General features: G+C 40.4%; 1 protein-coding gene across 2 annotated transcripts; it reads right to left on the bottom strand.

The window, feature by feature from the left end:
- Positions 1 to 58: 58 nt before the first annotated feature.
- On the bottom strand, positions 59 to 27,485 carry LOC146375595 (uncharacterized). 2 transcript variants are annotated; one of them, XM_084946074.1, is made up of 7 exons: positions 27,280 to 27,485; positions 15,294 to 16,267; positions 8,902 to 8,953; positions 5,828 to 5,945; positions 4,585 to 4,721; positions 1,160 to 1,390; positions 59 to 925 (listed from the first exon to the last, which is right to left on the bottom strand). In XM_084946074.1, exons 1-7 carry the CDS (start codon positions 27,358 to 27,360, stop codon positions 266 to 268), a joined length of 2,253 nt encoding a protein of 750 aa, XP_084802200.1. In that variant the 5' UTR covers positions 27,361 to 27,485; the 3' UTR covers positions 59 to 265. The 2 variants fall into 2 exon arrangements, with proteins under 2 accessions (XP_084802200.1, XP_084802199.1); XM_084946073.1 differs by having other exon boundaries at positions 1,160 to 1,393; positions 27,280 to 27,484.

The raw sequence follows: 27,485 nt of genomic DNA, 5'->3' as shown, positions 1-27,485 counted from the left end.
AAATCCACAATGACAGAGCTACTGAAAACAGTGCCGTGGTTGGAGTGTTACAACTCACTGAAAGGTGCGAAACAACAAACTTTATAAAAATAGAAAAACTACAGTGAGAATAATATGCGTGTATACCAACAGGAAGCTACAGGAGATGCAATTCTGTAAGAGTTGATTTTGGAAATTAAAGGAGTAAATGAGATATATCCCAGTGACACTAAGAGTTCAGAAATGCAGAACTGGCCCACCAGAGTCCCTGCTCATCACCATCGTGTCACATCTGGTTGGTCACACTGCACAGCCCTGTGGACACACTGAGAGATGGCTGGCTGCTGTCGACTGCGTTCAACTCGCTGGAAGAGAGTGAACCAACCCCTCCTGACACCTGGCTTCCCCAAAGCCTCCACTCTGCTCTGGGCCTCTGGGAGCCGAGGTTGGTGCTTCCTAGAACAGGCGCCTTGCCTTCGCATGTCCCTGTAACCAGCCCGTTGAGCAAAGCAGATGCGGAGGTCCGCTCCAGGTGTTCGGCTGGGACCAGAGGCTGCCGGTCCTCTTCCTCAGAGATGGCAAACACAGGCACGCTGATGTGATCACCCTCACCTGGGAAATCTCGAGCATGGCCACTCTCAATTTGACACTGAGGGGAGGAAGAGGCTCTAGAGACGGGCTCTGAGGAGGAGGAGCCCGGGGCCTTCGCCAGGTCTGCTGTCGCTGAGAGGAGGCCAAAACACGGCCCTGTGAACCGAGGACGTCGCAGGTTGCTGGTGGAGTTGAGGCGCCGCTGTCTTTGGGCAGGCTGCGTGAGGGGATAGGAGGCATTGCTGATGGATGAGTCTGAGGCTGTGCTGGTATCTGCCTTGCCTTCCAGGTGAACATCAGAGAAAACCTTCCTGCTGTCGCCACCTCTGCAGTTAGCAACCAAACTGGATGGAGTCTGGAACGATATTCACAATTAACAGACTTTTAGATTTGATGCCCATATTTAACCAACTGGTGATGGAAAAATCCTGCTTGTTCACACAAAGTTTTCCTAAACTGCTCATTTTACATTTCATGAACATTCTTCAAGGGTCAGTTCATCCAAATGATATTTTACGTAGTCTGTTGGTAGAATCTGATCATTCAAGTAGCTTCATTTTATTTTGTATGTAATGATTGTAGTACTGACGCTGTCCACCAGCTTGGTGAAGGGACTGGTGGAGTTCCAGCTGCACCACTTCTTATGAAGCTGTGGCAATGGAGGGAGGAAGTCCTGGAAGGTGCGGACACTCCACGCCCTCGGTCTGGCACAGCCGTTGCCATCCTTGACTGATCTGGATCCAGGTGAGGTGGAGGATTCTAGTGGTGACGGCCAATCGCCTACAGGACCAGTGTCACTGTGTCGCAGAAACCTCTCCCGCTGCTGAAAGATACACGTAGCAAAGTATAAGAAGCTACATGCAGGTGAAAACATCACACGATAAGAAAAATGCAGCTACATTCTTTAATATCTTAGGCAGCTTTTACTGAGTCAAGCATGGGTCAAAAACAGAAGCACTACCTCATCTTATCACAAAAGAAGAGGAAAAAAAATATTCTAACCAGGCAACAAGGAGAGTGCAGCAGATGTGTATATGTAATAATCAAATTAAGACACCAGTAGGAATATTGTAAGAGCAGAAAACCAAATAGTTAAATCTCAAACAAACAAACAAAAAGTATTCTCTATTGTGCTGCACTTAAACTGCTGCCAAATCAGCAAATGGCATCACTGTGCAACAATGTATTCCCTCAGGTATGAACATTAGGAACAACTGTCTGCTGGTTGCACCTGCTGCATTTCCTCCTCACCTGAACATCTCCCCACAGACTTTCCTGTGTACCACATTAACGGATTACCAAGAAAGGAAGTGTTCTGATTAGCCTGGCTCTGTCACACAGCCAGCCAGCTGAGCATGTGTGGCTCACGTACAAATCTCATCATTATTAAGTATATTAAAACTGTCAAGAGAACAGCGCAGGCTTTGGAACTATTTTAGAGACATCTGTGGTATTGCTGAAGCACAGCTATTACTGTGGGAAGTTTGCACTCCAGGACCAAAACAAAGAAGCATTTTAGGAGTCAGAGCCTCATATAGGTCATTTCGCTTGAGCTTAAGAGGCTAAATATCGACAACCTGGATGTGTGGAGATCGCTTTATAATGTCTTGGGAGTTGCACTCATCAGAGAGCGATAATCCATCCCTCAGAGTCACTAGCAGCTAGCTTTGTCTAGACAAGAATTAGCTAGGGGTTTATATAAAATGTTCTTTTCCACGCCAAAGCCTGAGAACACAATAGGAACTTTTAGTCTTGAAAGATGAGGCAAGAACTCAGCCACCCAGTTCAGTGCACTTATACACTGTAGTTCCAAAGGTGAGACTGGGGACCATTTAGGGATATTTGGAAAAGTTTGACATACTCCCTAGAAAATGGAACAAGCCGAATAAAGTCTGTTGATTTTCAGACGGCGAGGAATGTACCAGACCGTTTTGATCCAGACTTTCTCTGCCTTGATCTCATCAGCCCTGCCTACAGCAACGTTTTCCAATCTTCTCATCGCTGTACTGCTAAATCGAAGCTCTTCTCAGAAAGGGTCTTTTGCAGCGAAATTTTATCAAAAGGGGGTTTACGGCTCAGGGCATCGTGTGTAACACAGGAAGTACCACGCCAACCTGGAAGTGTACCTGGCACTGACACCGAGAAGATGAATTTTGCAACATTTTCTAAACCGTATTTACATGCACCGAGGACACACACAGGCAGACCACACACACTGTGCGTCAAAGCGTGCATGACACACACCAACACACAAACACACACACACAATTGGAGCTGGGAATCTGGCTCCGAAGATAATACTCCATTAGCCTAGGCTGCAGAAAAGCTTGCCAGCCCTTCAAAAAGCTGCCAAAGCCGTTTTATGCCAACTCTTATTCTGAGAATACAAAAGAGCAGCAAGAAAAAAAAATGGCTGATTGAACTATTGCTTCCCCAACACATGTCCTATCTTTTAATTATCCTCGTGCCATTGCAACACTAGGTCAGTTCAAAGCACTGAATGCCCCGCCACCTCTGATGTTCACTGATTCAGGGATCATTTCCTCAAAGCAACAAGATCACCCACGCAAAGTGTGACCTTGAGATTAAACACACAATTTCACTTTCCACTATGATATAAGACTACATCCACGTCATTTGTTTTTCCTCCAGAGCCATGTCAGTAGCATGCTAAATAAAATGGATGGGAATTAGTTTTACACCTAATTCACATAAACAAAAACGATGGGTGCAGTTTGACAATAAGCGGTCATCAGATTTGGTACAATTCATCAAGCGTGCTTGGGATCTTTGTCCTGTTGCATGACACAATCTGGGCCAAGCTTGAGAGGTCAGACAGATGGCCTGCAGAGGAGCTAACAGTTGACTGCAAGGTGCCCTGTAGCTGCAAAACAAGCCCAAATCATCACCCGTCCACCATCGTGCTGACAGCTGGCACGAGGTGTTTGTGCTGATATGTTTGGTTTTCACCAAATGTGGTTCTGTCCTTATGGCCAAACGTCTTCACTTTGGTCTCATCTGTCTAAAGGACATTCTTCCACAAATCTTGTGGTTCGTTCAGACGCAAATTTGCAAACCGACACTGTGCTGCCATGTTCTTTTTAATTCAATTCAGTTTCACTTACATACACACACCGCCAAATCACAACAACAGTCGCCTCAAGGCTCTTTATACATTATGGTAAAGACCCTACAATAACATAGGGAAGAGTCCAACAATCAGATGGCCCTCTGCGAGCAAGCACTTGGCGACAGTGGAAAGAAAAAGCTCCCTTTTAACAGGAAGAAACCTCCAGCAGAACCAGGCTCAGAGAGGGGCAGCCATCTGATGAGATCGGATGGAGGTGAGGAGAGGGAGACAGGACAAAAGACATACTGTGGAAGAGAGCCAGAGATTAATAATAACCAATGATTAGGTGTGTAGCACGCAGAGTGAAGAAGAAACACTCGTGCATCATGGGAAGCCCCAGCAGTCTAGGCTATTGCAGAGAGTTACAGATTTTCTTCTGGCAACACTTCCAATTAAGTCATACTCGTCCAGTCTTTTTCTAAGTGTACGGTCATGAACTTGAACATGTTAACTGGGGCCTATAGAGTGAGACATGTAGCTCTTGGCTAAACCCGGAAAGATTCTGTCCAATAATCTTTCTCACTGAACAGTTGACTTTAATAATTGTTTGGAAATAGATTGATGGGCAGTAACATTTGCTTCTTTAAGGTCACTGATGATATTTTTCCTCCTTGGCATCACACACCTTAATGCTCCAGACCACCAAACTACTACTCATATTCCTTAATTCCATGGAAGCAGTAAGAGTGTCCTTAATTTTTAAAACACTGCTTCTTCATTTTGGCTTACTTGTGTGTTAAATGATGACATAGGGTAATAGGTTATATGTAGTTCATTTGGGGCTGCATTTACACAAATTTAAGACCTGCTAAAACCTAAGAGGGTGTACCTTTTTTCTACTATGACTATCTGGTGAAATTCACTGGTGTGAAACAAGATGTTACCGTGTGAGGTGAGGGGGGGAGGCCACTCGGGCCTGAGGACACAATGAAAACTTCATCGGCACCAAGGTCAAGCTCAGTCAAACCGCTGCAGGAGAGGTCCACATCTGCACTGTGAGATACATCACCACTAGCAGTGACTGCAGAAACACAAAGACAAGTTTAGACAGTTCTCGCTGCTGACATTACACTTAGCCCAGCGCTCCACATGGGTTTCTTGCTACATCATTCTTCAAGGACTTTTTGCTACTGATGATTTGTGTACTGTAACTCAAAATGGTCAAATGAAACAACATTCAGAGGAGGCTAACCTTAACTCAGTCATTGTTTGTAAGCTGTGTGTTTTGTCTGTGACCGGAACACAGAGAGGGGCCTGCACTCCCCTGCTGATCAAACTACTCCCAGGCTGCTTTGTGGGTTAAATGCCACAACCCACAAATCTCTGAGCCTGGGTTCAGCCCCACTGAGAGAGCGAGAGAAATCTTTGGACTGTTCCAGGATCCAGCCTGTGGGCTGCTCCAAAACTAATGCAATTTTACTTTCCACTCAAAACTCGACAGAGTCTTTCTCATTGTTTTAATCGAATATTTTACAACATTTATAGTTTTTAAACCCGAGCCATTTCACAAAAGCCCGCTGGGAAAATTGTAAAACAAGAAAGAGTTTCCCCGTTTCCTTTTCCAGAGACAGCAGCTTTTTGTTTGGAAAACATTAAAGCAGCTTGTGGTTGGCATGAGCACAGATAACCATCATAGCAAAACACACATATAAAAGAGAGCCAAGCAGAGATAGTCAACTGCATGCTGCTTAACGCACAATTAATCTTAACAAAAAAATGACAGCAATAAAAACACAAGCCTCTTCTCAAACCCCAAGTCTTCACTTTTAAATTAGTGCACTTAAACTTTATCAGCACCTTCCCAGGAAATGAATTAATGACAGATTTATATTCTCGGAAGTATCATTGTCATTCCTGAAATGATTCTCATCAAATGTTCAAGCATGCTATGCAGCTATAAATCGAAATGATTTATAAATGACATCCACAGTAACATGCTATTCATAGTCTTTGGGCTTGCCACAATGCCTCTCAGTGCATTCCTTGTAAGACTCTATTACACAGTTTAATTCTGAGTATGAATGCAATTTATTTATTTATTAAACGGCCAGCATAAGTATTCCAGTGAACTAGGCTGTTCACTGGGGGGAGGGCATCAATGTATGTGCAGGTGTGTGTCCTCTCAACCTGTGTGTGGCAGGTTGTTGTTGTCCTGCTCTATGGTCGCCTCCTGGTTGGCCTGATTCTCAGCAATCGGCTGCAGCTCACTGACCTCAGCCACGGTGTTCTGGACTCCCTCCGGCACCTGCAACATAACACTGTAAGTTTATCTGCAGAGAAGCTGCCAGTAATGCAGAACTATTTGTTCACCCAGCAGCAATTTCATGGTCTGGTGTCACTCTGCCTTTTGGTCAGTTTCAGTACATTCAGTTAAATTCAAACTTTTAACGGCTTCTTTTACATGTAGCTTAAATGACGGATTTATGAAACAGTGGTATGGTGCCAGTTGGTCCACCTTTGGTTTTGAAGGTCTCTTTAGACTGTGGGAAAGCCAATTTCACAGCTTTCCAAGTCCACTGGTGAAGTTTTCTAATCACATCCTTTAAGAATCCATACAAGGATCACAGATTAGCACCCTAAGTGGTGGAGTCATCAATTTTGGAGTGTGTGTTCCTCCAGTCTCCAGGCTAGAGTTTGGGTCAGCCCGTCCTGTGAGCTTGATGTCGGTTTCCAGCAAAGACGGTTCTTACTTGACACGCTCGTCTGTGCGGGAAGCTTTCACATTATAAGCTCGTGGACTGACTTTTTTTAAAGCATTGTTTTGTTTGCGTTTTCACTCCCTGTTGCTCCCCTCGTCTCCACAATGAAAAGATTTGTTTTTCTCCCCTCTTTGATTAACTGCTCCGTGTTGTCATAGATGTCATGGAAGAATCAAGACTCAAGAATCTGCGAGTCTTGAAACATTAGACATTTTCTTGTAATGTTAATGCCTGGTAACATGGGCCTCAGATTCCTCCCATTGATTGCCTAGCGACAGGAAAAAAATACCTCAAATGTGAGATCACAGTTCAACCAACAGACCTCAAATTCAATACTACATGTGACCCTCGTCAATACATCAGACAGGTTTGAAGTAGACTGTGTGAACGGTTGGAGATAGGAAACGAAAAGACAAATGACTCAAACAGAAATTCCTTAATTTAATAGAGAGATGAAATTATGATCTCAGATCTGTATTATTAGTATTGTTTTTTATCATAATTTAGGACATTTTGTGGACCAGTGTTATAATTAATTTATATAGTTCAAATATAATAATAAGCTTTTAGTCAAATAATTTTTTTATTTGGGTAAATGGCCTGTATTTGTAAAGCGCTTTCCTAGTCCTCAAGGACCCCAAAGCGCTTTACACACTCAGTCATCCACCCATTCACACACACATTCGCACACTGGTGATGGCAGCTACATTGTAGCCACAGCCACCCTGGGGCGCACTGACAGAGGCGAGGCTGCCGGACACTGGCGCCACCGGGCCCTCTGACCACCACCAGTACTTGTTTAAATTATGATTACACAATATAATAGTACCTGTGTTCTAAATAATAAACACCAATAGGGCTGTTCGATATAACGATATATCGGATGACGATATAAAAACGTCTATCGTTTCATTTTACGCTATCGTTTGTTTCGTGGTGTCGCAAAATAAACTGTTTACGGCAATATTTTTTCATCGTTTTGATGGTCACTGTAGTGGCTATATTAATTTATTAAAGTTCTCTCTTTCTCTTACATTTAATATAACCACACTACAGACAGACAAGCGTTTGTTTTTATGCGTTGTCGTTAGCAACAACGACGGTAAAACCACCGCGTGTCCGCTTGTTCCACATAAACCTTTCACAATAAAGCTCAAGATCCTGTTGAGACTTTTCAAAATAAACTGAATCACGTGAAAGACGCAGCGTGTTTACGGATGAGAATTAAAAAAGAGCCGTCAGGTGCTAAAAAATAAACCTTAGACTCAAATGTTAGAACAGGCTTTTTTCCCCGCAGCGCGCCGTGTAATAAATACTCACAAAGAAAACGGCGGCCGTTACAACTTATGTCTAAAAATGTATCGTTTCATGCATCGGTTAAAACACTCGACTCCAGCTACATGACGCGCAGCAGGAAACACTTCCCGCAAGTCGAGCTGCCCGAGATTCACAGAATTTACAGAAAATGTTACATTTTTGTGATTTATATCGTTATCGGACGACAGATGTCTTAATATCGGGATATGAGATTTTGGTCATATCGCACAGCCCTAAACACCAATATCAATAATTACATTTATTGTTGGCATTTTGCTGGCAACTGCTGTCCCTCTTACTCCACTATCACCATACTGTGTTTGTACTATCCTAATAGACTGTCAGAGTTGAGCATTACACCCCGGCCGAAGTGAAACATAAAGTTAATATCATCCTAGAAATACCGTCTTCTTATTCCACGTTTTTGACTCCTTGCAACATACAAAGCTACATCACAGCTAAAACTTTAGTTTAAGCCTCCAGTGTTTTTGTTGGTAGCATGAATACACTGTTAGGACACAAGCCTCTCACAGAGATGTGAAGTGCCTCCTACTTTTCCTAGTAAATATTTCGTTTCAAGAGCTTCCCTTCTTTTGGGCAATTTTCACACTTCTAATCGCCACCATCCAAATTTCCTGCGCTGCATGAAATGTGATGGTTTTCATGCATGTACAGCACAATCTACAAAATTCAAATCTAGGTTTAAACAGTGTGATTCCATGATGCTCCATTTCTTCTTTTTCAGTAAAAGGAAAATTTACTAACAAAGAACTAATTTGTCGATTTAATAAGTGTGCTTAGTGTCCTCGTTCTGTTGACCTTAAACCTTTCGGTTCAACTACAATCTTCACACACACACACACACACACACACCCTCAGATTATCCTCAAGCACTCTTGAGGATCTTTGAAATCAATCTGTAAAAACTATTCCAATTTTATGGATTTAAAAAGGTGCAATAAATGTAGGATTGTACTTATTTTTTTCCTAATGTGAATACATTGAATAATATAAATGACAAACTATAAATAACGGCAAAATGCCATTTATGTCTCCCTTGTCTGAACACATATTTAGGTGTCGTTTAGAAAAAGATCGCATGTTTTCTTGTCCAAGTATGTCAAAAAGCCAACACCTTCTGGGAAGATCATCACTTTTTACACTTAACTGCAGTAATATCTGTACCTCAGAGTTGCTGGATGCGCAGGAGCTGGCCCTTTTTGGACACAGTTTGGGTCTGGAAAAAAAAAAGGAAATACCACAGCAATTCAATTCATATTAAAAGACACATCTGATATTCAAATTTTACGGCTGGCCTCAGTTGTTTCCCCACTCTGAGCAGTATTTTCTCAAAAATAAAAAACTCCTCTGGGGGTTTGTAATTTCAACCACAAATGTTCAAATTGACACCACCACATAAAACTGAATTGATATGAGAGCTTTCTGATAACACTAGCCGCCTCAATCCCAGAGCTATTTCCACTCAGTAATTGCTGTGTTACAGTGTGGAAGGATGGGGCCGTCACACATACGCTCCAGTCTGCTTTAACGGTTCACAGGGTGGTTGTTGCTGAGCTGTCTTTGCTATACATTACACTCTTCCTCTAGGGATTTTAATTTTGTCAGTGCTGATGCTCATTTCAAGTATATGTGAATTCTGACCCCATGCAGCGCTCTGATGTGAACACTGTAGCTGCTATCAGCAGCAGATCTAGCTAGATATGCTTCTCCACAGGTATTAATGTGGATATTAGCATTAAAGTCTTCAAACCACTCGCCTGTTTATCAAGGTCTAACATATCTGTCTGATGTTATTATTTGATTTCTCATGTTCTTAAGGTTCACGTGAAGAACTGAAGCATCCAGGAATATTTGAGCAAGTACCCTTTTATTAAAAATGGCTCTCAGCTGAATGAGTTCATATCCAGCTACCAACTCAGGGCAACCCCTGCTGTGACTCTCATGCACCTTGGGCTGTTTTCTGACAACAGGGGATCTTGGGAGTTACCCTCACTGCCGCATTAAACTTGCACAATCTCGCCTGACTCGCCAGGCTAGTTGGTTTCAAATGGTTTCTGTGAACTTGTTTAAGTTAATAGGGAACAATTGAAATAGAAAAAAAAACTGCTACTGTGGGTTTCTGTGAGCTTGATGTTTCGTGGCAATGCATTTCCTGGCTTCTGAATGACTTGTGTTTTTGTTTTTGCTAATTACTCTTTGATTTTATTGAACATGTGTTACTAATTTCCCTGTCATTAACAGTGAGAACGCAAGGGTTATTGTGCCTAACGGATGAGTTGGAGAAACTGAGCAACATTTGAAATCAACACCAATCATATTCAGCGGTTTCTCATTGAAAGCTCAACACTGAGACGGGCACATATCTAAACATTTCTAAATTCTGAATCTATCTGGACCAGTAAGCTAAACCAGTCTGCTTGTCAGAACAGATAGTATTACAAACCTCCAAACTTAACCCTCCAGTTTGTGTTCATTGTCCCCTGGGATGGAGAGGGAACAACTTGTAAACTACACCTTTTGACTGACTCAACTGAGTTTTACCTCTCCTCGTTGTCCCTTGTTCCCATTTTCTCCGCCCAGTCACTTTCATGCAGCCTCTGTGTTTTTGTGCAGTGGAATTGATGCCAGGTGCTGTACCTTGAATGCCCTGCTGTCTATGGTGAGAATGCTTCACATCAAGAAAGCCGCACAGTTGCAGCCAAACCCAACTAATCACAGAGGGTGACCACATCAGGGACTGAGACTTCCAGCTGAGTCAACATAACAATGTCATGACTGTGTAGGTGTGAGGGTATTAGTCTTTGTGTATGCATAAGTGTGTGTGCGTGTGAATATGTCATCCCAGCTCCTTTATATCTGAGGAGAGATTACCTGTAAAATCACCAGAATTTGGAAGGTTTAATTCTAACAAAAGCAGGGTTTTTACCTTAATGCAAAAATGTCTAACTTGTCTTGTAACTCTTTCACTAGCTATTCACCAAAAAAAAAAAAAAAAAAAAAAAAAAAAAAAAAAAGGATCATGCTTTTGAGGTTGTAGCGCCCAAATGCTGGGACCGCCTTTTAGGTCAGCAGAATCTGTGGTTTCTTTTAAAAGACTACAGAAAACTAGTTTCTATAGGTTGGCTTCTCTTTAACCCTTTGCCCATTATCTGTGGCCTTTTGTTCTCCTAACATGTGGGTGTATGGGCGAGTGTATTCAGGAATGAATAAAAGGCCATGTGTTTGACTCTCTGATCTAGAAATGTGTACACTCATTGTTTTGTTTTTTTAAATAATAGTAATAATAATAATAATAATAAGCTGATATGCCCATAGTGAGAGCACTAACTTGCCATGCTTATGTTAGTGTAGCATGCTAGCACATGCTAGGCAGTGTTAGCCACAGTTTAGCTACGGCTGAAGGGTAATGCATCTTTTTTTGGATGATTTTTGGTCTTTAACCAAGACTGGACAGATGAGAACTTGATAGAAGGAATACACAAAAGGGATGGGATTACTGAAAAGCCTTTGTTCTGTAAATCAATTAAATATGTGTGTTAGACATTTCCCTTAAACTGGAACTTGGTGGTGTAGCTACACAAAAGATCAGATTATTAGCGAACACAATTAACATCTAACGGTAACCTCTAGGAAAAAACAAACATGTAAGCACAAAAAATTGCAGTGTGACCTTACAAAACTGAGCAAAAGATGATTAAACCCCAACTCTTCAGGTTCTACACTCTTTTAATAGAAAATATGGGGGGAAAAGAATAAGCAAAAAAAAAAAAAACAAACCTAAAAATTAGGTAAATAGGAAAACTGAATTCAGGTTGTTATACCTACATTTGAGCCAGGACTGTGAACTTTTCTGAAAAGCCCAAAAATAATGAAGCATAATATCCAACCTCTAAAACTAATGTTTGTTCAGAAATTTAAGTAAATAACTGACATTTTAATGAAAAACATAAAAATGAAAAATCATAATCTTTGATTTTTTCCAGCTTTTTTATAAAACTTTAAATTGTGAAATTCATGGATAAAAGAAAGAGCTTGTGCATATTGATAGATTAACTGTTACAGAAACATAACACAAGAGGCACTCAAAAAACACAAACCTTCGCCAAAGCAGCTCGCTCTCTGGGCAATAGTTACTTTTAAGGGAACAGTGTTGTATTTTGTTTTCTTTGTTCTTCTTAAATGTACTTTAGGAAGCTTGTTGTGGAGTTAAGAAGAAAAAAAAAAAAAAGAAGGTTGTCAGAGGTCCAAAGTAACATATTTAGAATCCTCATGCGTCATTCCCTATATGTTGTCAATAGAAACAATGACAGTAAGAAATATAGTTTTAAATAGCTCTATATAGCATTACTATCACTTTGACCTTCAGGTCAGAGGTCAAATATGACATTTTTAAACATACTCTATACTTTTTCTGTGTTGACAATAGGGCTGGGCGATATGGCCTAAAATTCATATCGCGATATAATTTGAAGCATGTGCGGTAACGATATATTCTTTTCTTCTGTATAACGTATTTTCCACACTATAAGGCACACTTAAAATCCTTTAATTTTCTCAAAAATCGAGAGTGTGCCTTATGTATGAATTCTGGTTGTGCTTACTGACCTCGAACCGATTTGGGCGTGCAGAAATCTGTTAAAAAATGTTTTAGTACAACTTTGGTGAGCTGCACTGCTTGATGGATTGTAGTGATGTGTCGGTCGCAAACGAAATGGCTCTTAGAGCCGGATCTTTCACGTGAACGACGCGAGCCGGCTCCTTATTGCGAGCCGTGGGGTTTTTTTTTCCCCCTCTTTCTCTCAGCCTCTCTCGCACTTTTTTTCCGCTTCACTCCGCACGCGAGCCTTGTGCTTTGCACTGGGCAGAGGGGGGAGGGGCGGTAGTTACAGTCGCAGTAGCACAGGAACAGAGCGGGAGGGAGAGAGAAAGAGATACAGGGACAACAACGTCACAATAGAAAGGTATAGTAATCATCCACAACTATTTTCATTTGCGGATGATAAAGGATTCAGAAAGTTTATTCATGCAGGCCCAAATGACAGAGAATATGCATCTTCTTTTTGTTTTCATATTTTAATTTATATTTAATTGTGTTGTGGTTTGCAGTGTTTTGTGTTTCACTTTAAATTAGTTTAAAAGGAAAAAGCTGAAAATTTAAATAGTTAAAAGTTGAAATGTGAATAATTGTTTTTTGTATTATATGATTTATTTATTTATTACATTTTATGTGTATGAGTGAATAAATAAAAGTATATTTACGGTGGCTCCTAGAGACAAAGCACGTACAAACATCAAAACACGTCCGAACTCTGAAGCACATACAAAATCCAAAACACATAAAAACTCAGACGCACGTAAAAACTCAGAAGAACGTAAAAACTCAGAAGAACGTAAAAACTCAGAAGAACGTAAAAACTCCAAAACACGTACAAAACACAACAGAAGTGCTCCAGGATGCTAGGGGGCAGTGTTGAGCTTTTGTTACCTAGTGGTTACACAAGCCAGCAAGTACCAACGACCGGATTTGGTGTGTGGTAGTAACAGGTAAATGAACATTTTTTTGAATTATTTGAATATATATATGAATGCTTGTGTATAAATACACAAACAATACACATATGCTTTCAATTGTGTAATTTAAGTGATCTAGGTAGCTCTGTTTTGGAAGTTCAGTTAACGAAGCGCCTTGAGGCGACTTTTGTTGTGATTTGGCGCTATATAAATAAATAAAATTGAATTGAATTTGAACGCTAGAAATGTGTTTTGGAGTTTGTACGTGCTTTGTCTCTAGGGGCCACCGCATACATTTATATATAAACATATATAAATAAATCCACTCTTTTTTTACATTAATAATTCCTTTTGTGCATAATTTTATATTGTTGTTAATAATAAATTAATTAAAACAACAAAACAACCTAAAGAGCCGGTTCTGAGCCGAAAGAGCCGGTTCTCTAAAAAGAGCCGGAAATCCCATCACTAATGGATTGTCAGAGCATTACGGCTGCCGTAGTGAGGAGCTTCGCGGAGTAATCTGGGTCCAAAACTCCGTCCCCTTCAGGTCCCAAAGTCAAACGAACACAGAGTTAAAAACGGTCTAAATTCTTTAATTTTTAATAAAATCATCAGCGTTGCTGCTTTACCAGGTGTAACAATTAAGTTTAACATCCAGGCATCCATGAAAACAGAAGTTATTAAATTTAACGGAGTTAGAAGTTAACAGGAAGTTGGCTCGCTAGTTTCCACCTAAACATTTCATACCATGTTCTGACTGAGAGATTTTTGAAACTAATTCAAACGTACAGCTCTGCTACCACTTCCAAAATAATGAAGACAGAAAACTAAACAGCAGTGGCGTTTGTAGGGTTAATGAAGTTGGACTACCTGGTATATAATGTTGTGCTACGTGATTGCTAGCAACACAGCTATGTTAGCATAACATTAGCACAGTGAAGCTGGAGGATGAACGCCAACTTTTTTTCCACTCGATAAAAGTGAACGTGAGGGATTCTGGTGGTCAGGGACAAATGCAATCGCATAGCAGGATGCTATACACGGGGCAAACTTCAGTTAGGAGAACAACTGAGATTATTCATCCACAATACAAGGTTAGTCATTAATATACTGCAACAACATGGGAACAGAGCAGCTGCGAGAGAATTCAACATTAATGAATCAATGTTACCGAAGTGGAGGAAGCGCAGTTTTTGGCTTTCCCCATATTTCAAAAGTGCTTCATCTCTTTGCTACGACTGTCGGCATAATTTGCAGATGATAATGGTTGTAGCCACTGCGATGCTTTCGACCAAAACAGGCGCAGCTTGATGACATCATCAACATGCACTATCGCGATAAGAGCGGTATAGTCAAAATCTCTATCGTTGGCCAAATTTATATCGTTTCTATCGTATATCGTTTATATCGCCCACCCCTAGTTGACAATACACACTACACTTGTAAGAATCATAGTTTACGTTCTAAGGCTTTGTGTCAATTTTTGACCAATAAAATCACTAAGTTGACCTTGAACACCTTGATCAATGCAAACCAAACTTTAATGAATTGTTACCATGATTCACTGAAGCTTTACCAGAATTCACTCAAAACCTCGAGCTGTTGTATTTACACAGAACGATAACGTGCATGCAAACACTACCAACAACATGATTTTGTTGTTGGTCATGATTTTGGTAATTACCAGTACTGTTATTCAGGGCAGCTGTGGCATAAATGTTTCATTGGGTGGTGGTCTAATTAATTTGATAAACACTGTACATATCCATCTCTCTCTCTATTGTGAAATGTTGGAACTTTGAATGAATATTTAGTCAAAAAAAAGAAAAAAGAAAAGCTTTAAAAAAAACAAACAGTTCTATCCCATCTTCAGGTAGCAAAGCACCAGCCTGATCCTTTTAAAATCGTAAAGCTCTCACAGTCAGGAAAACTATAAAAATGGACTGTAAGTCAAGTATCATTTCAGTGCACAGTGCTGTATTGGATTAAGGTGGTGCCAAAATGTAATGCCTTTAATATAATAAAGTTAACACTTCTATTACCTGAAAATGATGCAGTGGGCACTTGTAAGTATCATAGCGAAGAAAGCAGCTCCACTCACTGCAGCCAGCAGTGTGTCTAGCTTATTGGCAGTATAAGCTGTGGCACGGAGGTCTCCTTGTGGCTCGGTCAGGTTCTGGTAGTGGAATAGAAGAGCAAAACCACGTCCCCAGTGGGTGGTAGTGATCAGTTCCATGATGACCTCCACCATTTCCTGGCTTGAGCCAAACACCAGCTGGCTGCTAGGAGGCCGGTTAGACCCACAAAACCTAGAGGAGAAGGTGATGAGGTCTGAGATGTAGAGGACATCGTGGGGGCAGGCGTCAAGGACAGACTGCTGGGTTTCAGGGCTTACACTTAGACTGTTGGTGGAGTGTGGTGAAGAAATGGTGGTCTCATCCACAACTGTGGTCGGGTTAGTACTAGGGTTGGCATCTCCCCTTAGGTGATATGAGGAGGCAGAGTTGATGGCTTTGTCCCCAGGAGGCACAGCGTCAGGTAGGAGGAGGAGAGTGGAAGGAGGTGGCAAAGATAGGCTGGAGGCAGCATCTGCAGATCTTTTGGCAGAATTCGAGACTTTGGTAATCTCCATTTTTGTAGACTGTTCTTGGACAACTATTTGCTTCACCTCACCATCTTGGAAGGATTGCTGCGTCTTTGAGCCATCACCTACACTCTGAACCACGGCATCTTTAGCCACTGAAGAGGTTTCATCGGCCCCTAAGGTGCCAGGAGCGAGAGTTGCCCCATCCTCTGCATCTTCTTCATCAAATTTAGAAGCAGAGAACTTGGATTCTGAGTCATGACTTTCAAAAACATCAAAGTCAAATATCTCCAGAATAAGCTGGTAATCAATAGGTACAACAAACTGCCAGACGCAGTGTGTCCCAGAGGAGTAGTTGTATGGGAAGCCAGGAGATAGAATTAGGCCTTGAACATCCACCACATCCACCCTGGCACCACAGTCAAAATACACCTGCAACAGGAATTATTTAATTAGTTGTGTCATATATCAAAATCTGCTTTGAAAGTAGATCTAAAAAGTCTTGCATTTTTTAATTTCAGACATTGACACCCTTTCTAAGACCTTAGATAAACAGGACTCAACTCAAAAGGTTAAGCACAAAAGCAAAAGCCAATGTCCCACCAATACTTGCATTTTTGTTATTCTTTGGCATTTCATTGCTAACTAGTAATACATTACACCGTCTAATTCTGAAATTTACTGATTACATTTTCTGTCTGTGTCAAAATGTACCACTAAGTCAAACAACAAACGTGACTTGTGGTTAATTGCATAACAAAACCAGTTTGAAATGGTAAAATGGACTGGGACTTGCAGCTGTATTCAGAAGTTTACATATGCTCATGTGCACGAATGCCAAGCCCCACCTTGACTCCTCCAAACACACCTCCTGGCACTGTGGTCAAATAGCTGAATTGTTGTTTCGTCTAACTCTGTCTAACCTTCTTGTAGAGAAGGGCTGTTACCTTTTTCTTTGAACTGTTTTTTTCCCCCCAGGGTAAAACAAAGTAAACACTCATTGATCCAAATCATTCAATTCATATGTTCATGGCTACGGGTGAAATCAAGCACCTGGGCATGCAGGCTGCTTCTACAAACATTTGCGAAAGAATGGGTCACTCTCAGGAGCTCAGTTGCCCATTTCATGCTCCCAGCTTTGTGGGAACAGGTTGGGTATGGCCCTTCTTGTTCTACCATGACTGCATGACCACTGCACAAAGCAAAGTCCATAAAATATAGGTAAGTGAGTCTGGTTTGGAGAACTTGTGAGAACGTGGCCTGCTCAGAATCCTGACCTCAACCCAACAGAACACCTTAGGGATGAATTGGAGAGACTGCGAGTCAGGCTTGTTCTTGTCTCGTCCTGGCAGAGACCAAACGATTAAGCATAGTACACCAACGTTAAAAGGGTTGAGGCTGGAGCTTTGGTAAGGCAGGTAAGTTTAATGTTACCTTGCTTTATCACTTCCAAAACCAGTTTTAATGTGTGTTTTGGGATTACTGTCCTATTTGAATACCCAAATGTGTCCAATAGTCAACTCTCTAGCTGATTTGAGGTGAAGTTGAAGAATCTGGAGTTAATCCTCCTCCTTCATTATTCCATGCGCTTTGTATAATGCATCAACACCGGAGCATGAGGCTGCCACCACCATGCTTGACAGCTGGTACAGTGTTCTTAGATTTACAAAATTTATATTTACTCCTCTAAACATACCTCTTGACACTGTGGTCAAACAGCTCAATCTTTGTCTTGTCTGACTATAAAATTCTCCAGAATGCGTCAGCTGCAATTTACTCGTTTTTCAGATAATTAACTATGTTTTAAAAATACGTAAATATCATATTTAACATCAGTTTAAGTGCATGTTACAAGTTACCACACTGTTGAGCAGCTTTTAAAGTATAATTCATTCTTCAAGAATGTGATTAATGCTTTCAAATGGCCTTGTGTAGACAGTTTTTGACACCATCCATTAAACGGTCCTCATATTTAACTTGATATCTGATTGTTCCTTAGTTACAGACTGATTGGTTATTAATTTATTTATTTTTTACCTCATTTAGCTGACTAAGAAATTAATCACAAGAACAGTACTTATATGCACATATTTACAATAATCTGTTGTTGCTAGCTCCATACGACCTTCCCAACCTGTAAACCTGCATCAATCTACAATTTTCCTTCTTAATATTCAATGAGTTTGCTGAACTTTCTCAATGTTCTGAAAATTGGTCAAACCAATAAGTGCTGTCAAACAAATACTTTATGATGGCAAAGAGAAACTACCAGTTATAGTCAATCATGGTCGCTAACAAGAGATTAAATAGGCTTTGAGCTTATCAAATTAAAATATATCATACAACCTTCAGCACCAAATATTAAAAGATTTGAGGGCATGATATATTTGAGCCTGTTAAAACTTTTTTTTTAAACTTATATGCTGTATGCTATACAGTCATTCTGCCCTGGAAAAAGAACAGTTAAAACAACTCTTAAAAGCCCAAAATTACCATGACATTCATGTCCAGGAGTGTATGTTAATTTCTGACCACATCCGTATATAGCGCGTTTCTACTCCGGTTGAGCAGTCAAAACGCTTCCTTCTTCAGTGAACTATTCAACTCTGCTGTTCCTCCTTTACATCAAAGCATAGGTTTCACCTGGGTAACCCTTGGGGAAGGGGACTGGGGTATTTCTTTAAACATGCTGGCTATAATTCTTCCCAGGTGTTCACTGGTATAAGGGGGACCTTTGCCCTAAGGAGAGGCAGATGCACAGTTGGTTCGGCCAAGCAGCTGAGAAGCAGACCTTTGTAGGGGGGCTGAGTGTTTATGAGCTTTCCTGTTGGTCTTTCCTGTTGTGGCCTGTCAAAAAGCCCTAGTCTGGCAATCCTTCTTTCCAGACAGGTAACAAACCAACAACAACAGGCGACGTTTGTGCTCTAGACTGGGCTGGAAGTGTACTAGATCTCTTTGAGATTATAGTTTACATGGGAGCTGTGCAACCTAGATCGGGGGACATGAGAAAGCTAAACTCTGATTGCTACAGGAGTGATCTGCCCCCATCCAGCATTCTGCAGTTAGTTAATTTAAATTGGTAAAACCTGCATGTAATTTTGACTGGAAGAGTGAACCACTCACTCAGCCCTCAGGTCATCAGGATGAAACTAAAAACATTATCGCCAATATAGTCTCATAGGCAGGCCACAGCATATTAAAGACACATGGGGGGGTCAGCTAGGGCAGCACGGCCTTCATAACTAAAGAAAATATGACTGTTCTCAGCTGTTTAGACATTTGGAAACATATCTGATCCTAGAAATTTCACAATTAGCAAGTCCATAGCTGCACTCACACTCTCTCTTGAACTTTTTACATGAGTATTATATGATTATTGACTTAAGTTACCCTTATCTATGACCTCACCACTTTGCATAATAGTAAGTTACATAACAGTACCTTAACATGATCCAAGTTAGCCAGCAGCAGCTTTCAAATTGTATTTCAATGATCTCAAGAGGCATTTCTACCCAGATTGATGAAAATAAACAAAATGTTAATTTTAAAAAAATCCCTGAGGACAAAAAAAGACGCAATTAACATCTGCCCTTTCCTCTGCTATTGACTTGCGCTGGAACACACATTAAGTACCCATCTCGCTCAGTGCCAAACGTTTATGTTTGTGGGCATTCAGCAGTCTGTCACATTATATCAAAGTACTTGGAATATATGATTACTGCAGTACATTGTAGTTAACTTTACAAACAGTAATAGTATTGCCAAAGACACCAAAGACCAGTGTTTGTAGCATACTAATGACATATTATACAAAATCTTTGCTCACTCTTAGTCTTTCTGACATTACTCATTTTCTGATCATTTTCTCCTGACACTCTGAGGCAACTATATTAGTGCATGACACGTTTGGATTGCCTACACACTTAGTAGAAATTAATGTGATGTGTGTGATGTGATTAATGTGAGGAAAGAATTACACGGATGACATTTGAACGGGCCAAATGCCATTCCTGCTGAAGTTAGAGAGAGTAAGCCGATTAGGGATTTGCAGCAAGGTTGGGCAATGACAGCACTTAACACCACAAGGGTGCATAACATGGCAAAGAGAAAGATAATACCGCCTCCAGCCAATGGTACCATTAGTAGATACACCTGTGGTATTAATTTCAAAATCCTACGTCGCCTTGTTCTCAAGTTATTGCAAGATTTTCAGAAACCCTGAACCCGGACCTGGAGGTCGAAGTCACTGAGATTGAAACACGTCCCAGATTTTTTCTAGCTACAACTATGACATCTAATTTGCTTCGTTCTGGAGTGACTGCATCTACAAATTTGAGTATAAATAGTAGGGCTGGGCCATATCATACCGTTCACGGTAATACCAGTATGATGTTAGGCAATGATAAGAAAATGAAATCTTGTGATAGAATATGGGTAAAACGCGCATGCGCAGTGCCTTTGTTTTCATATGCACATGGCGGAAAAAGCAGTGACTGAGAATGAGAAGAGCGAAAGAGGATCGTTGAATGAAACGGATGAACCAGAATTGGTTTGTAAAAATGCTGCAACTTCAGTGATGTGGAACTGGTTTGGCTTTCGTCCGTCAGATACAGACCAAAGCACATTTTTTGGTAGAGCATGCTAGCGGGCCGTCGTTATTAACGAAACGATTTTATGTGGTACACGGCGCTCAAAAATCTGTCAAAAAAATGTTTTGGTACAACTTTGGTAAGCTACGAAGCTGCACCGCTTGAGGGATGTGTGTATAACCTCTTTTTAAGTTTTGTAGATATTACACAAGGTTATGCTGAGGATATGTCGGCCAATTTCCATTGGAAATGCCTTTTGGTTAAACTGCCAGTGAGGAATTTGCATTTGCACTGTTAAATGTTTATATAGCTTTAATGCACATAAAAACAGCTGCTTGTTTAAGTGAAAATACATTGATGGGGTTTTTTGCACTAATAAAGTTGAGGAGTTGTAAAGTATTTTGTCTAGCGTCAATTATATCATCAGTTATATCGTTATCGCGAATTTTCAAATATATATCGTGATAAATATATTTGGCCATATCGCCCTGCCCTTTCACAATTTAAGGCTTTTTCTCAACATAAAATTCTAAATAAATAATTTGAGCCTAGGTAGTACTGGACACTTTAACATCGCTGAGGTTAAACCCTTTTTCAAGTAAGGTCTCACTTATTTTAACAAAATATCATCACATCATGACCAGTTCTCATCACAATCAAGAACTGGCGCCAAAATCTTTGTTTTACTCCATTTCTTCGCCGTGTTCTGATGCAGAGATAATAAAACTATTGCAGTAACACCACCGATTGCATGTAAAAGATTAACATAGTTTGTGGAGTGTTATTATAAAGACTTGGCTTTACAGTTTTTTTTACTACGGCCTTTTGGCCATAGCTCTTAGTTTTCTGAAACCAGACATGAATGACGGGTGGATCTGACTGTGAACCTGAGTAAAGTGCAAATTCCTACAGAAGCTACTTATCAGTCACAAGTAGGCCTTCCCAAAAGGCTGTGTAGGTCTTCCATCCATTAAAGTCATTATCTATAATTGGAATCATGAATCACAGATCTTAATGATATCTATTCCTAATTACAACAACAACAAAAATAACAAGTCTCCAAAGTAAAGGTCTGTGTTACAAATGACTGCCTCCAATCCAGGCCCATTATGTAAGGAGGAGAAGAAAAAAAAAGAAAAGAAAAAGTCAGTCCCAACCTATTTATCAGCGCGCTGGGATGTATAGCAACACCTTGAAAAGCATGTGCGTATATCAAAGTTTTTGTTGCTAACTTCAAATTAAAGTGAGTGTAGCTTTTTCAAAAATATAAAAATTCTCAATTTGAATATTTGCCATGTTGTCTTTGGATCTCTGCAATTAAAAAACAGGGAATACTGATTTGCAAATCCACACACTGTGTTTTTACTGAAATTTTGTACAAGGTCCCATCTTCATTGGACACAGGGTTGTATATGCTAGACTACACATGAAAGGGCCCCAAAGTGCCATGGTGTCTAATGGAAATGGGACATTCTTATAATGCCAAACATCTCAGTTCTGTTACATCACAGGCCGCTCTACTGGCAGGCCGCTAATTATTCAAGGATGCCTTTTCTCATGACAAAACAATGGGCCACATTGCTGTTTTGGTGAACCACTCCACAAATGGGGAATGTGGATAATATTTTAATGAAGTGATGCTAATAAGTACATGGCATAAGAGCAGGCTGGTTATGCCACTGACGGCAGCTTCCCCGGACACAAGTAGACCAACTGAGCACATAATTGTCTAAAATGACTTGTTCAGTAAAATACTGGACCAGCTGCTGTCATTACTGAGAGGCCCCCAAGCAAATGGTATTGTTCCACAGTTTTCACTTTGGATCACCAGATTTTTAAACCAAAGAAGAACAAAAAAAATAAAAAATTATTCCATGATGGCCATGACAAGTTTGTCTAATTAAACTAACTGTCTAATTAACTAGCTCATGTTGTGCAGCTGATTTATATACCATATTTACTGGACTCTATGCAGTCCTGTAAAGAAATTAAGTATACCCTTACTGCTTTCATAGGAACTAAGGAGAGTTCAGGTGAGCGTTTACACAAAACCACAATCCATCTTACTAACAAACTCCTCCCAAGGTCAGACCATGCAATACTCTGGAAAAACTCAAATAAAAAAAGACCTACCAACTCAGACTCTACTGGGCTCAATAGCATGTTAAAGTTCAAGGTCTTAGAATTGGGGAAAAAAATAAAACAAGTAAAGCATGTTTGGAAGGTTTGAGACAGGAAAAAAATAATAGAAAACCAAAAAATACAAGCACACAAGTACCAAAAAAATAAAATAAATAAATAAGGTGTAGTAATAGCCCAGGCAAAGTCCAAACCTCAAACAATTTCAAATGCTATGGCAGGATCTGTGGACCTTTGCAGGACCTGTGCATAAAACGGATGCCCTCTACAATGATGTGACAGACTGATAAAGTCATACAGAAAATTAATAACCATTAATAATAATTATAATAATAATAATTAATAATCAAATAATTCTCATTATGGTTGCTAAAGGGGATTCTATAAGCTATTGAATCATGGGGGGTACTTGTTTTTTCAAGACTGCACAGAGTCCCGTGGAAATTCTTTCAATTACCACATGTAGTAATATTATTACAAATTTCAGCAAATATAAACTGATGACAAAAACTACTGTTTATCATATTAATATGCCAAATATGTACATTAACAAACATGAAATATAAAAAAATTAATGAATGTGGAAGCTATAAAATACTTTCATAGCTTATGTCTGATAATATTTTACTTTTGTAAAAAAAAAAAAAAAAAAAAAAAAAAAAGTTTAAAAAAGTTTTTAAAAAAAAGTGTTTTGTTTTGGGGTTGTTGTTTTTTTTTGGGGGGGGGGGGGGGGGGGGGAGGGGGGGGGTTACCACCCAGGCTGACGACACCCCTGTGAAAACTGCAACACGAGCTGCGTCTGCTGAAGTACTGTTAACACACACACACTCTGCCTCTCATGCACAAACAGCCTGGGACTGGCTCATAAACAGGCAGGCAGGCCCCTCAAAAGGGGGCAGGAATCCTCACCAGCCCTGTTTACTGGAGAAGTGACACTGCTTCGCAGGCTAGTGCTTGGGTTGCAGCAGCCCACTCAGGACGCACTGAAATCACACTCCACTTCTGCAACCAAATCTGAATCAATATCAACATAACTAAACGTTGCCATAGTAGTATACAGTATGAATAAAAAAAAATTTAACCAATAAAAATGTGTGAAGTATGTCTTCACCTCCTCTCAAATAAACTGGATTTGATGTATCTGGGATACAAGAAAAAAAAAATTCAGGTAAACAAAGTGACACAGCTGCATAAAAAACACAAGTTTAACAAAAAAAAAAAAAAAAAAGCTTTACTGAAATAGAAAACATAAAATTCACGAGGATGAGAAAAACCTAACAAGATTATGAGTTCCTCTAATTTAATTAAACCACTTTGACTCAAAGTTCAGCAAACATCTAGGAATTCCCCAGAGTTACACTAGTTTCCAAAGATAAGGACTTAAGGGAAACTGCAGCATTCACAGAATAAAGAAAACAAACTCCAAGGCTTAGAAACTCAGAGCTCCAGGTATGCAAGAACCCCAGAATAACAAGGACAGACTGCAATCAACTGAATCTTAACCTCTTTGTGACTGTCTACAAATACACAGACAGAAAAAAAAGCTCTTTGAAGTAATTCTCCACAACTGTGAAAAGGTGCCGATACTCCAGCCCAGGACTTATCGCATATCCCCCTCGTGTCCCTGCCTCTCCTACTGGGATTAAGTGGCTGCACGCTCAGCCAATGGTGAGTTTTTATAAGTAACTGGCACGGCAGTCTGATTAAATCCAGGCATTTCTGGGGTTGCCCTTGTTGGCTGCTTCAGCCCATTTTCATCACAGTTTGCATCAAGAGCCATTTATGAAAGACCTCTTTGAGCTCATGCATGTTTGATCAACTTTGTATTTACAGAGCCATCATTGGATATTCACTGTAGCCTACATGGATAAGTGGGGTGCTGTAAATTATTACAGCTGTGGTTCTCTAAAAGCTATGTGACTGGGTGGGCTTTTCCATGTTTGTGGTGTAAAACCTAGTAACATATTTCCTCTAAAAAAAAAAAAGGGGGGGGGGGGGGGAGTGCTGCTGGTAGCTGTTAAAGCAAGCCTTTGGAACCCTGTGGCGAATCATGACCTTATCTTCACAGTGGTTTCAACTGGTTTGGAGAAATCATTCCCAGATTTTGGAATAAGATTGAGCCAATGTATCAGTGATAATTAGTGTTTGGGCAGCACCCCAATGCTGTAGGCTGTGCTGACAGAGTAAATTGGATTCAGTCAGGATGCAACAATATTTCCAAGTTTAAAAACATCAGAATTGCCAGAAGAGATCATTTTTGAATATCATCTCCAACATCACTGATAATCCCTGAACCAGTGTGCTCAGTCGCAAATATTGACAAAGCTATTAGAGCCCTTTGCTATGACAAACCCTGAAAAGCTTTCTGCTCTAAAATGTATTGATTTAGCTCTACTAGTACTAAAAGCATGTTATTTATCCCAGGTTTATCCAAAAAGCTTGATCTGACTCAGAGGTGTGCCTCTGTCATATGAGCAGTATATTCATAGAGTCACGAAGCGAAGCACCTGATTTAACAAAAGTAAACAAACCAGATGATCTTTAAAAATTAAAAAAAAACCTCAGAAGGCAGCACCAGCAGAAACTTAGTTTAAATATTCCAGCAGACAGCACCAAATTAAAACATCATCCAGGTTTTACACCATCTGCATCTCTGCTCATCAGTTCATCTCTACCAACTGCATATCACTAACAAACTATGGCATGTTAATCCGTTCACAGACCGAGCAGATCCTTCATCGGATATGTGAGTTCATTATTCATTCTGAAAAGAGATAACTCTGCCCTCATTCTGAAACACCGACCAGGGCAACACATGCTTTCTTTTTTTGTCTGACAGCAATAGAATAAATTCCAAACTTGTTTATGCTCTTCTGGAAAAAAAAGAAAAAAAAATCAACTTAATACAAGGGGAGCAGAGGACAAAGCCATCATTTACTGTGCCACTTCAGGCAGATAATTGCAAAGATAGTGAGAACCCTATGCACACAGGAACTAAAGCTGGAGACGCTGACGGTTCAATATAGTGTGGGCTTTTGTTGTCTAGCTCTGAGGACTGTGCTGCTCAGCCATCATTCTTCATCAGTGGAACTAGACAACTGTTGACAAATGGAAACCACAAAGCTTTTCCTGACCGACAATGTGACAATCGCGTTTGAGGAGATCTGTGCCGAAGGTAACCCTTTATATAACGATACCAGCCATTGTTACAAAAATGGGGACAATATACTGCATCACACAAAAATGGCAAACAAGAATCAGGGATCAGAAGACTGAGTGGATGATGCACTTTAAAAATTAAAAAAAAAGAGAAAATAAACAGTTCTCTTGTTTTCCTCAGTCACATGTAGAAATCTCCCTCTTATACACATTAACACCTCTGACTTCTCTCAGGTAATTTCATCAGTGCAACTTCAAAACCTCAACCAATCAACTCTTAAGCGCTCACAGGCACTAATCTGACATTTTAGTGACCTTTTGCCTTCTTCTGTGGTATGTCAGAGACCAGAGAAGCAGCTCCTGCCCATTTGCTTTCCTCTACACCAGACAAGCCTTTGGATCATGAAGTTTTCCTGTCAGAGGCAAAGCTTTGGACGTCACAGTCACCGAGTATGAGAAGTTTCACATAAGGTTAACATGTTCCCAATGTGGTTCTCATTTCAGCAGTTTGGACTGCATGCCATTCTCCAACTCTGAAGTGCAGTAACATCAAAAACATGCCCTTGCCATCAAAACAACTCTTTGAAAATCTTTAAGGATATAACTGCCTCAAAATTTGGAGTTAAAAAAAAGGAGGAGGAAAAAAGGAATAAGGACGGATTTTTTTGCCACTTTTTCATGAATGGAAAAGGTGCATGAGAGGAGCTCAAACTGAAGTGAGTGGGGAGGTTTAAAAGTCTGGCTACCGATTACGTGACAGGGGTTATTTTTGCTATATAGCCACGTGGAAAATTGTGATATAATAAAAGTAAAAACAAGTAAATAAATTAAGAAATAATACATTAAACGACTGAGAACCTCGTTACACAAAATGCCAACCAAACCACGAACTGACCCCAGGGTAATTCCGATAACCTGTTTATGTTAAATAGTTGTCTCCTGCTCAGCTTTCACAATGAGATGCGGCGCGCTGGGAGGGTCATGCTAATGTCCCGTCCTGTTAGCAAGCACGGCGTAGGCGAACTTTAAGAGTAAAAGCTGTAAATTTAAGGGGGCAATGCTAATTGCAAAACTTCTCCCCAGCGTAAAGTAAAAGCTTGCTTGTTCTTCGAAGCAGAGTACCCTTCTGATATACTCGGCCGAAATGTTATGCAACCAAAAGCATTTAAAGGTTTACATTACCATATTTTGAAACTTAGTTCACACTACGTACTGCTTCTTGCTATCGCCTACACACAGAGACGTCTGTAAGAACTTCGTTACGTTGGTAAAATAAAGGCTGATGGCAACAGGCGGTCTGCATTTAAATTGAAAACGTAGCTAACGCAATTGCTCGTCGGACGTGTGCCGAAATGAACGGTGGCGCCTGTTTTATCGTATAGTAGCTGGGTTCAACTCTCTCGGGGTCAATGAGTTTACCAATAAGCGAACAACTGTAGAATATCACGTTTTCCGAACGGAGTTCGCGGCTCGGTTCTCTACACACCATGAGCAAGACACTCAAAACAGAGCTAAGAACGTGTGATTTATTTTTGCAGCAAAGAAATGTCAACTTACTTTCTGTGCAACGCATCCCATCACGAAGAGTAGATATGCTGTCATACAAACATGCACCCCAAGCGACGTAACGTAGCTCATTTTTTCCTAATTGTTTCTTTTTAACGCCACGCACATTGAACTGTGTATCCCGCTCCTCTGCTTCCCTCTCATTCACCTGAAGTGTCGGGAGCGCGCTTCCATCGTTCATGGGCAAACGCGGACGA

This window comes from Perissodus microlepis, chromosome 12 (assembly GCF_051167445.1).
Source record: "Perissodus microlepis isolate ML-2025 ecotype Zambia chromosome 12, ASM5116744v1, whole genome shotgun sequence".
Taxonomy (NCBI): Eukaryota; Metazoa; Chordata; class Actinopteri; order Cichliformes; family Cichlidae; genus Perissodus; species Perissodus microlepis.
The sequence above is the reverse complement of the archived record's forward strand: the minus strand, read 5'-3'. Positions and strand labels throughout refer to the sequence as shown.